The sequence below is a fragment of the Muntiacus reevesi genome, chromosome 6 (genome assembly GCF_963930625.1).
Source record: "Muntiacus reevesi chromosome 6, mMunRee1.1, whole genome shotgun sequence".
Lineage (NCBI taxonomy): Eukaryota > Metazoa > Chordata > Mammalia > Artiodactyla > Cervidae > Muntiacus > Muntiacus reevesi.
This window is the reverse complement of record NC_089254.1, coordinates 49040574-49052755: the sequence shown is the minus strand read 5'-3', so window position 1 is coordinate 49052755 and position 12182 is coordinate 49040574. Positions and strand designations below refer to the sequence as shown.

The 12182-nt window shown below is 38.2% G+C and overlaps 1 protein-coding gene across 3 annotated transcripts in view; it reads left to right on the top strand.

The window, feature by feature from the left end:
- Window positions 1-12182, top strand: part of MET (MET proto-oncogene, receptor tyrosine kinase) — a 111412-nt gene that overhangs the window by 51570 nt on the left and 47660 nt on the right. For all 3 annotated transcript variants that reach the window (XM_065939928.1, XM_065939929.1, XM_065939927.1), the window contains exon 3: window positions 5869-6060. In XM_065939928.1, coding sequence (XP_065796000.1) covers window positions 5869-6060 — 192 coding nt within the window. The remainder of the gene's footprint in view (window positions 1-5868; window positions 6061-12182) is intronic.

The window sequence follows — 12182 nt, the reverse complement described above, 5'->3', positions numbered from 1 at the left end:
AAATTTGAATGCCACTCAAACCAGACATAATGTTTGTTGGCTTTGGCTCCAAAGTACACAATTTTTCAAGATCAAGGAATTATGTACATTCTATTCCAACACTGTACAGAGTTTCTGTACTTTGGAATTTGCTGGGGGGTGGGAGAAGAGGGAGTAGAGACATAACAATCCTCTCAGTCCTTGAGGAACTACCATTTAGAGAACTTACTATTTCCTGAAGGAGAAGCCTTGAAGTGTGCAATGTAAATATTACATTAATTCTGATGCAGAGTTCTACGTTTGTTAAGCCTTACATGTGATAAAGCCAATAAGCAAATGAAATTTCACTATTTTAGAGCATCATACCATATGTTTGCTTTGTACATTTTTTAAATCAGTTATTAACTAATGGTGTAAAAAAAAAAAAAAAAAAAAAAAAAAAGCCTTACACGTGAGAAAACAGACAAATAGAAGCTAAGGTTCTGGTCCTGTTTTTCTGCCTTCATTTAGAAAAGACCAGTGAGGTCCTGCAGGTTTGCAGACAATCTGAGGTGCATCCAACCTCTGTTCTCCAGGTTGCCCCATTCAGCAACACAGATCACAAAGCAAGCTGGGTAGGCAAATGGGCTTTAACCGTGGGTTACTTTGCACATGCATTAATTTTTCAGTAGACTTGTTAAACACACACAATGTGCTAGGCAGGGTGCACAGTGAGGTTAAAAGATGAATGAGACAGTTCCTGGACTCTTGTTGCTTGGTGTTCAATCAATAACTAAGTCATGTCAGAATCTTTGTGATCCCATAGACTGCAACATGCCTGCCTTCCTGATCTTCACTATCTCCTGGAGTTTTTTGCTCAAATTCGTGTCCATTGAGTCAGTGATGCCATCCTACCATCTCATCTCTTGTCACCCTCTTCCCCTGTCCTCAATCTTTCCCAGCCCCAGGGTTTTTCCCCAGTGAGTTGACTCTTCACATCAGGTCACCAAAGTATTGGAGCTTCAGCCTCAGCATCAGTCCTTCCAATGAATATTCAGAGTTGATTTCCTTTAGGATTGACTGGTTTGATATCCTTGGTGTCCAAGGGACTCTCAAGAGCCTTGTTCAGCACCATAGTTCAAAAACATCAATTCTTCAACAGTTAACCTTCTTTGTGGTCCAACTTTCACATCCATACATGGAAAAACCAAAACTTTGACTATGTGGACCTTCGTCGGCAAAGTGATAGCTCTGCTTTCTAATATGCTGTCTAGGTTTGTCATAGCTTTTCTTCCAAGGAGCAAGCATCTTTTAATTTCATGGCTGTAATTTTGGAGCCCAAGAAAATCTGTCATTATCTCCATTTTTTCCCCCGTCTGTTTGCCATGATGAAGTGATAGGACCAGATGCCATGATCTTAGTTTTTTGAACGTTGAGTTTTAAGCCAGCTTTTTCACTCTCCTCTTTCACCCTCATCAAGAGGCTCTTTAAGTTCTCTTCTCTTTCTGCCATTAGAATGGTATCATCTAGTAGACAGCTGCTGCTAACTTACAACCTAAGACTCTACTCCACAATTTGCCAATTGTTTTATATATTAATGAATCCATCATATCTCCACCAGCACTGAATCCCAAGTCAAGTCTGAGCCTTTAAAGTTCCCAGAATGCCTCCTAGACATAGAAAAAAGTAGAACAAGAAATGAACAAAATCAGAGAAGCTGACTCTGAAGAGCAGCCTCCTCTATAACAGGATACTTGAGAAGGCCTTTGATTTAAAATTGGCCTCTGTTCCTTTAAGAAGCTTCTCTAGTTCCGGCCCTCTTCAAAATGGATGATTGATCACCAGTGGAAACCTAATTACCAATTAATCAGTTACTACTGAATTGATGATACATCTCAGTTATCTGCTACTCCTCAGAGCAATCTATAGCACTTTAGTGAAGAAAAGCTTCTAATTAAATAGTGAAAGAGTACTCACTAATATATATCAAAAATATCTAGAACTAGACCATCTTATTAACTATGTCATAACTTTAGCATCTCTGAGACCCTCTGTTCACTAATTTTTCACCATTTAAAATAAAAAAGTAGTTGTTGCTATATAAAACAGCACATTAGGTTATATTTAACCATAAAAGTTAATAGATGTAAGAACTTTGCATTCTCTGTGACATAGTTTGACATTATGGAATAAGGTTATTTTACATGTTGTTGTTGTTTAATCGTGTCCAACTGTTTTGTGACTCCTGTGGACTGTAGCCCTCCAGGCTCCTCTGTTCATGGGATTTCCCAGGCAAGAATACTAGAGTGGTTTTTCATTTCCTTCTCCAGGGGATGTTCCTAACCCAGGGATTGAATCTACATCTCCTGCATTGGCAGGCGGTTTTTTTACCACTGCGCCACCAGGGAAGCCTATTTTACATAAGGGTACTTAAATTTTTTATTTCAGTTTGTTCTTAAACACTTAGTTGGTTTGAAATATAATATAACAACTTTCTGATTATGACAAATACAATAGGACAATAATAGAAAATCTCTATAATCTTTAAATCATTTTCCTGGACTTGTAGCCACATACAAAGATGTGTAAAACAGAACTTTTTCTCTTTCTTCCAAGTTAGGCTTTGTTTTACTTATACACCTTTTTGCCCCAGTTATCTGCCTCAGAGTTACCAGTTTGCAATCATTTTGTCAGGATAGTCGGAGTCAGTCTCTCCATTTGTCTCTTGTAAACTCTTAAGCTACCCCCATACCTGAAAAAGAAAAAATAGCTTTAGTAATTTGGTTCGTATCTCCACACTCATTCCCCATCTACCCATAATTGATTTACTTACTTGTTCATTCATTCAATTAATATTTATTAAACATCTGCTGTGTGTGGCAATTCATCTACTACTAACAGTACAGTAGCAAATAAGCAGTCTCTGATCATAGGAAGCCACTTGGGAAGTCTCACGTAACTCATATATCACAAAAACAAATAGTGGTTGGAGCTGTAAGTGCCATTTCACATAGGTAAATGGTATTATGGCAGTCTGTCATAGAAGCATTTGACCTCAATATTGAGATCAGGGTAGACATTTTGAAGAATTGATGACAAATGAGATCCGAAGGAGCTATAGGAGTTTCCAAGGTGGATGGAGGTGGGACGAGCAGAAGGAACAGTGTTCAGAGACTCGGTAAGGAGGACATTTGGCTTATTTGGAGAACTGAAAGAAGGCCAGCTCACTGGCACATAGGGAGCAAGGAAGAAATCAATGCAGGCCGAGTCTGGAGAATTTGAACAGGGGCCAGATGAGGCAGGATCCAACCAGGCATGTTAAAAATATAGTCCTTGATCCTAAGAGCAATGGGGAAATGCTTAAGCATTTTAAGCAGAGTGACATGATGAGATATGTGGTTTAAAATGAAAACTTGACTGCAGTGTGGAGAATGGATTTAGAAAGAGGCTGAATGAGATTGGATTGGTCAGGTCCAATTAAGCCATTCTCATAGTCCTGGATAGAGATGGGGGTATCTTGGATGAAGTTGCCATGGTGGAGATAGAGAAAACTAGATGGACCCAGGAGATATTTAGAAAGTGCAATTGATGGGACTTGGCAGTAGACTGTTTATGGGGAGGAATCAGGGATGACACTTGAATTTCTGACTTGTGCACCTGGAGAAATGGTAGAGCCGTTTGCTGGGGTATATTGTATTATGAGATCAGGCAAGGAGGATTGTTGTTTCTACTTTGGTCATGTTGAGCTTGAAGTCTCTGAGACATCTGAATGCCAGTTTTGTAGGCAGTTTGATAAATGTAGTCAGCTCAGAGGAGCAGTGTAGCCTGGAGGCAGATATATGAGTGTCACCTAAAAAAAATAAAACATATCCTGGGTAGAGAGTGTCAAGAGTGAGCAGTGGAGCAGCCCTAGGATGGAGCCTTGAGAAACCCTAACATTGCTAGGCAAGCATGGATGGTCCTGCAGAGGAGACAAATGATACAGTTTGAAAAGTAGTATTAGAAGGGAAAGTAGTATGTCAAGGCTGTATATTGTCACCCTGCTTATTTAACTTATATGCAGAGTACATCATGAGAAATGCTGGACTGGATGATTCATAAGCTGGAATCAAGATTGCTGGGAGAAATATCAGTAACCTCAGATATGCAGATGACACCACCTTTATGGCAGAAAGCAAAGAAGAACTAAAGAGCCTCTTGATGAAAGTGAAAGAGGAGAGTGACAAAGATGACTTAAACCTCAATATTCAGAAAACTGAGATCATGGCATCTGTTCCCATCACTTCATGGCAAATGGATGGTAAACAATGGAAACAGTGAGAGACTTTATTTTGGGGGGCTCCAAAATCACTGCAGATGGTGACTGCAGCCATGAAGTTAAAAGACGCTTGCTCCTTGGAAGGAAAGTTATGACCAACCTAGACAGCATTTTAAAAAGCAAAGACATCACTTTGCCAACAAAGGTCCATCTAGTCAAAGCTATGGTTTTTCCAGTAGTCATGTATGGATGTCAGAGTTTGACTGTAAAGAAAGCTGAGCATCGAAAAATTGATGCTTTTGAACTGTGGTATTGGAGAAGACTCTTGAGAGTCCCTTGGACAGCAAGGAGATCCAACCGGTCCATCCTAAAGGAGATCAGTCCTGGGTGTTCATTGGAAGGACTGATGTTGAAGCTGAAACTCCAATACTTTGGTCACCTGATGCGAAGAGCTGACTCATTTGAAAAGACCCTGATTCTGGGAAAGATTGAGGGCAGAAGGAGAAGGGGACAACAGAGGATGAGATGGTTGGATGGCATCACCAACTCGATGGACATGAGTTTGGGTGGACTTCAGGGGTTGGTGATGGACAGGGAGGCCTGGTGTGCTGCGATTCATGGGGTCGCAAAGAGTCGGACACAACTGAGCGACTGAACTGAAAACATTTGATGTATAGCTTTTGTATTTTTTGAGCCTTTCACCATAATGAGGACAACTTTTCTGTGTTCTCTGTGTACTGGGTTCTTTTATAAGAGATTTCTGTAAACTAGCTCATTTAATCTTTACAGCAGCTCTGTAAGGTAGGTGCATTTCTGTAATTTTCTCAGTTTTACAAATGGGAGAACTGAAACAGAAGTAACATGAATTTCACAATCATATTATAGATAATTGCTGTATGATGCAGGCACCTGGGTCTAGGGTTGGTTCTCTGCTGCTTTCCCATGAATTATCTATAAATCATCACTCCTCACCACCTCACTGTACACAAAGGCACACAGTTTAAAATATACTGTCCCAGTGTGACTCCCACATTTATGATTATTCCAGTTGATATCCATCTCATTGGACTTTCCTGCTAGAAGCATTGCCTTTATGTCCAGGCCTGAGACATTCGTAGTTTTGTTTTTCTCCTACTAGCGCCCGCTGAAGTCTGTTTTTATGTACTTACATGTGGAACTGTGGTACAAACTGTGATAAGATCTGACCCTGGTTTTAGAAAATCAAAATGCAAGTATTAGTTGCTCCATCGTGTCTGACTCTGCGACCCCATGGACTGTAGCCCACCAGACTCCTCTGTCCATGGGATTCTCCAGGCAAGAATACTCAAGTGGATTGCCATTCCCTTTGCCAGGAGATCTTCCTGAGCCAGAGATCAAGCCCAGGGTCTCCTGCATTGCAGGCAGATTCTGTAACATCTGAGCCACCAAGGAAGCCCTAGTTTTTGAGTCTGTGTGTATACAACAGCTCTTACTGATACTGAAGTCATTTAGATCACTGGAACTGTTTCTGCCTATCTGGGGCTATATGTCCATTTGCAGATTGTCTGTTATCCTTGCCATTCCCTCTAACCTCTGAAAAGACACTGGAAAGTTTCTTAACAGCTTGCTCGCATCTGGACTCACATTAATTCTGTGACCATATTTTATTCCAGACACTTTTGAGAAATTCATCAGGATGTGAAGTGCGCAGTGATGAATATCGAACGGAATTTACCACAGCTTTGCCACGCGTTGACTTATTCACGGGCCAGTTCAACCAAGTCCTCTTAACATCTATATCCACCTTTATCAAAGGAGATCTCACTATCGCTAATCTCGGGACATCAGAGGGTCGATTCATGCAGGTACAATACTTCCTGAGAGTGGCTGTGTCTGTTTTATCCAGTGTCATACAATTAATTTGCTTCTCTTTTTATAGTAAGGTTTTGGCAAATACTGTAAAGTGAAAATCACAGTGGAAGCTAGAGACACAGACTGAAAGCAAAACAATGAAGCCTAGTCCCTTTCTTGAAGTGTATGACCATTTTTTGTTAAATTCTTAAAGCTTTCAGTTTAAATGTGGTTGCTTTAATTTTCTTGCCTGGAACAGTTTGAGGTTTTTTTTTCCATTCATGATTTAAATCACATGATTGGAAAATAAAATGAAACAATTAAAGCACTTCCAGGCGATGTTTTCCTATTTCAGGGGAAGCTACGGATCAAAAGAGAGCTATTGTGTGAACCGTGCGTCTCCATGAGAGGAAACATTCACATCATTGAGAAATATTGGCAGGCGTTAGGAAGGGACGTTATCATCAGAATCCCATTGTAACTCCAGCTCTTCTGATTCTGCAAAATGATGGGGTCAGACACAAAGAAGTGCAAACACTGGGGGTAAAAAGATCCAGATTTTGTTAAGAAATGCTTTTAATGGATAGCAACAGTATTCCCATACAATAAAAGTTCACATTTCAGAGTTGCAGTTATCATGTCTCCTAGATACAAATACCCTAGCACTTTGCAGAAATTAAGATGCTCTCATGTTGGGTCTGTTTTACTGTTTTAATAGTTATTGGTAGTGCTTTCAACATGAGTTCATTAGTAGATTCTTGGTTAACGCACAATGACGATGGTAGCTATGGAAATGTTGACTTTCCACAAAGACTAGAAATTTCTTTAAAAGGGAGATATTTATTTCGTGATCATCTGACATAATTAACATCCTGGTCAGGAAATGACTGTAAAGCAATTGAAGATGATGATGTTTTCCTATGACTTGCTCATTTGTACATTCTCTATCTATATTCTTTAACAAAACATATTTTTAAAAACTACCACTATCTTTATAGTGGTCTGGATATGCATCAAATGTTCTTGTACTAGCGGGCCTGGTGGAATTTTTGCAAAATCATAAAACGTGTAAATAAAACTTTCCCACTTCACAACGAATCATATAGATTCTAAATGATTCCACACTTGGTCTCCCCTCGTCACACTGCTTCACAATTAACTATGCTTTTTCTTCCTTGTTCCCTCTCTCCCAGTGCAGTGTTCCTATTTACCCACTCCAAACCATTTAATTCTGTCCTCAAAATGTTAAGGAGAGATGCCCAGCCCCATCCCACACAGACAAGCACTCTTAACAAATTTGAAATATAGTCATATCCACTATCCTTGTAAAATGTGTGTTGTTTTCTGGTGTTTATATGTGTTTTTGGTTGATATTGATGTTATTCTTGAGAATTTCAAGAAAAATCTGAAGAATGAACGAAGCTAGCATCTATTGAATTCTTACTGGTTTCCCTATGTTCATTTGCCTCCTTTTATCTTTTTTTCTGCTTTCGCTTTTTTATTTTGTGTATTACATCACCAATCTGGTTGCATATTAATAAGCTTTCTACAGTCACTTTAGGTCTGACACTTTTTCACATCACAAGGTTCCTGGCCTATTTCCAGACTCTGAAGTTCTAATAAAATTCCATTTTTGTATAGATTGCTTTAATAACTGAGTAAATTCTGCTGTGTGACAGATTTCAGATTTCACCAAGTGGTATGTTATATATATATCAGTTTCATTAGAATAGAAATGCTGTAACAAATGTTTTATTCTTATGTCCCAGCATTTTCATCAAAGAAGCTATAGTATATCTGTGCATCCATAACACCAAAGATGAAAATCAGTATTTAAGTAAATACTTTTCTTATGAAAAGCACTGATATCCTTGATTTTTAAAACCAAAGATGAAAATCAGTATTTAAATAAATACTTTTCTTATGAAAAGCACTGATATCTTTAATTTTTTGAAAGCAGGTAACTCTCAATTCATTCCTTATATATCAGGAACATACTAACTATGCTTTACTAGGCAAATCAGTGAGGCAACAGAAGCTGTGACAGAGAACCTTCCTCTGAAGAACTAAATTTTTAGTAGGGGAGATAGAAACATGTACCTGATACCTAGAGAAAACAAGGCTATTGAGACTCACCGAGAGAGGATCTGTTTCTCTGCCACTTGCCTAAGAGAATTCCATTTGGTAAAATTTTATGTAAATAATCCTTAACCATTTGAAGGATCAAAGAATCACCATCACTAAAATCCAATTTGTTTACAGCAAATAATGTTGGAGATGGAGTCAGGAGTACAGCAAAAACTTGGGGACCATCCAGCCTAATCTATCCAAGCAGTGACTTAACTTCTGTAAATGTTTTGACTGCACTGAAGTGCTGAATCTGTGGCCAAGCCTAAGTTTCTACAATCCATGTTTCAATAATACTATGAAGTTTCTGTTACAAAATAGAAGGGACATAATTTTTTTCCCCAAAGACAGCTGCCATACATGAAAAGGAACAGAAGAATGATTTTACTTCCTTCCTACCCTGAAGCCTAAAGGCAAAGTTGCTTTGCAAATGTTTTCTCCCAAGAGTTTGCAGCTGTTTCTGCCTTTCCTATTGTGCTTATGTTCAGCTCTGGCTGGGAATACAAACTTCAGCTCCAGCTGTTGGGTGCAAAGTGAATCAGGTATTTCACAGTGGTTATTTGATTAGCAAGACTTATATTGTTTAGCTAACAATATTATATGTATGGAAGAAAAGACATTTTTGACATGTTTCTAACATTTAAGCATGTAACTTATCTCATACAGGTGCAGCTATGTCTAAATGTACTAATGTGTACATATATTCAAGTCTATCTGTAGAGCCATGTCAATGTAGATCTAGATTTCAAAAACAGTTTTTATTTGTGTGATTGCTCTCTTGGGATGCTTTGAAGTAAAATAATATGATAAACAATGTTGGAGATAGTGTAAGTAAACAGTAAGAACGGGGCTTCTTACAAGTTGTGGAGGGGGTGGGGATGTAGAAAAGAACAAGGCTGGAGAACATGAGCACAGAGTGCAGGGCTACGTGGGAGAGGGAAGCGGGATACTCATGAAGATCACAGGACTAATCACAGGGATTGCCCACATCTCCCCTTCTGAGCTCCTCGTCTAATCTACATCCAAAAACAATGCTTGCTTGATTTTTTTTTTTTTTACAGCACTTATATAAGGCCTTTAATCTCTAGATGCAAGCATTGCTATTAAAATATTTGTGCATGACTGTCAGGCCAGGGAGAGTGAGTGGATAGGGATGGGGTAGGGGTGGGGACACACTTTCCAGACTTTTTGCAAGTTCATCTCCGCAGTCACTGGCTTGTCTGCATACAGTGGCCACTGCCTGAGCGCTGTCATAGATGTCATTAGATTCTTTGGTATCATCCTTCTCTTCCCCTATCCCCCTTTCTGTGATGCTGTTACCACCCATAAGCCCTTTTCTCTTAACTGGACTGGTTGGTCTTAAGTAAGAAAGTTCAAGAGGTAGGGATCACCTAAAAAGACATCCTTAGCTCATGGTCATTACTTACAACCATTACCTAAAGGATTATGTTAGTAATCAGTGAACCTGAGAGTAATTACTGACTTCCACTAAGAAGAATCAATTTATTTATTGACCTCCTGTCTCCAAATTCCTTCGGTTCCTGTGCCACCATCGTGGTATTTCAGTGCTTTGTGCTGAAGCCTGCAGCATGTTACATTTGGGATTACTGCTATTTTAGACTATGTAGACACAGATCATCAACTCATCAATGCTGTGAGCAGCCTGCAGGGACACAGCCAAACGAAGTCTGAACTTCCACATTCTCTTCAGAGATTGCTGACTTACCTATCTCCTTTATAAAATGATCAAGTAAAAATGTCATCTGCCTTTTTTTTTAAGGCATACATCATTAATTTACTTACATCTATAAAGAACAGTAACTTTGGTATATTTATTTAGAAGAAAATATGTTTCATTGATTCTGAGATTTCTTCTGTGAGGAAAAAAAATCTATTGTAAATAATAATTACAGAGTTATGTCCATAGCAAAAAATTAAGCCTAGTTTGTATATAGTCTCCTAAAATGAATTAATGCATGATCTTGAAATACATACATCTTATAAATTGTTATAGTATAGAAATTTAAAACATCATAAGTATTTGAAACATTGGAAAATGCTAACCTTTTTTTTTTAGTAGCAGGGAATAACTGGAATTTCTCATTTAGGTGCTTACTTAAAAGAAATAGAGAGGCATTTTAAAATGAAATATATTTATCATTAGCCTTTTTGAAATTCAGATAGATATACTCTGGGTATAGATTGACTAATCCTATAGTCATTATATTTGAAATACTGATTTGAAAGTTTTGGATTTTTAAAATTGTTACAAATTTACTAGCTTATTTATTTCTTAGATGCTTGGTCTCAATTTGGTCTTGACTCATTTCGACTCACTTTAACTCATTTCAAAATGTTGAGACACACACATTGATGTTATAATCATAAAGAAAATTGCTATTTATACATATCCTGGCCTTTGTAGTGTCAGGTTGGTAGAGAAACACTTGTGCCTGTTTACCAAAAAGAGTGACTGAACAAAGCAGTTTCATTTAATTCAACTTTTGCTGCCTGGTACTTTGTCTTAATACTTCTAATTTTAAGTTGTCAGCACCAATCAGCGATTTCCACTTCTTATGTTTCATTTTTTTAGTTCTAGAAAGCTCAGTGTTTACCTTGGTTGAAACAAAGCTCTTCGTATCTGATTCCTTTCTAGACAAATATCAGTTTCTTTCACATACTTAAGATGTAAACCTATTGCTGGTGTTTTAGTCAGTTTGGGCTGCTGTAACAAATTAACATACTAGGTGGCTTTAAAAAACAAACATTTATTTCTCAGGATTCTGTAGGCTGGGAATTCCAAGATCAAGGTGCCAGAAGATGTGGTGTCTAGTGAGAGTCTGCTTCCTGGTCCAGATTGCTGTGTACTCACATGGTGGAAAGAGGGCAAGAGAACTCTGTGGGATCCCATTTATAGAGCATTAATTGTCAACACAGTAGAAACTCAAAATATAATTGCTGGTCTTCTATTTCTTACTAATTGTTCTAAAACTACCAGGTGATTTATCATAAGAATTAAATTTAAATGCTGGATTTTGTTCTGTCCTTAGAAATATCTCCATGACAACCAAAAGGAACTCCTTATTTCTTGCAAACATTGCTTCAGGAGTATTTTGAGAGTTAAAGTGGTTACCCAATTACTTAGAATTTTGGCAAGAAGAGAAAGTGAGGAGTTAATGATAGAAATGCATTCATGGCATTTTATAGCAATAGGTATCCTTCCAGAGAAAGGGCTAATGATCAACTGAAAAGGTATTTGCATCTGTGACATGATCTCTGCTTGAAACTCCAGGCAGTCATCTCACTTTTCCCCAGCCTTCCTGTCTTCTCTGTTTCATCTCATTTTTTATACCAAGCCACACTCATCCTAGTTCATGATCAAAAGTTGAACTTGTCAGTTGTGCTAATAACATTTCCTCTGTGCTATCAGAAACTATTTAGATGTGGAGTCTTTCTCTTTAGGCACACTTAACTTGTGCAGCCAAGATTACTGAAACAAGGAGTATTTGGCAAGGCAAACATATTGTGAAATTTGTTTTAATGCTTTGACTCACAAGTGGCTCTTGGGAGCTCAGAGTTGAAGTTTTTTATTGGTGTTTACTCTGGTGCTCCAAGAGTATATTTGAGTGTTTAAGAAGAGGTCAAGCAAACAGTTTCTGGCATGAGAGAAAGTTCCTTGGAAACCTGACTTGTATTTGCTAGCTAAAATTCTCTAACGTATTTTCTTTATGGAAAATAATAGTACCTACCCTGTAGGCTTTATTGTGAAACAAAATACCTGTTTAAAGCACTTAATACAATGCCTGGCTCAGTACCCATCATATACAGTGTTCTCCAGATAAAGAGTCTTAACAGATAATGAACCAAATCAATCTATCCAAGTTCCAGCGGTGCAAAGAGCATCTTTATGAAAAGAGAAATATTAATTCTTTCTGGGAAATGGATATTTGAATGGGCTTCAGATATTTGATAAAGTCAAGGGTAAGTGTTAGTCGCTGAGTCGTCTCTG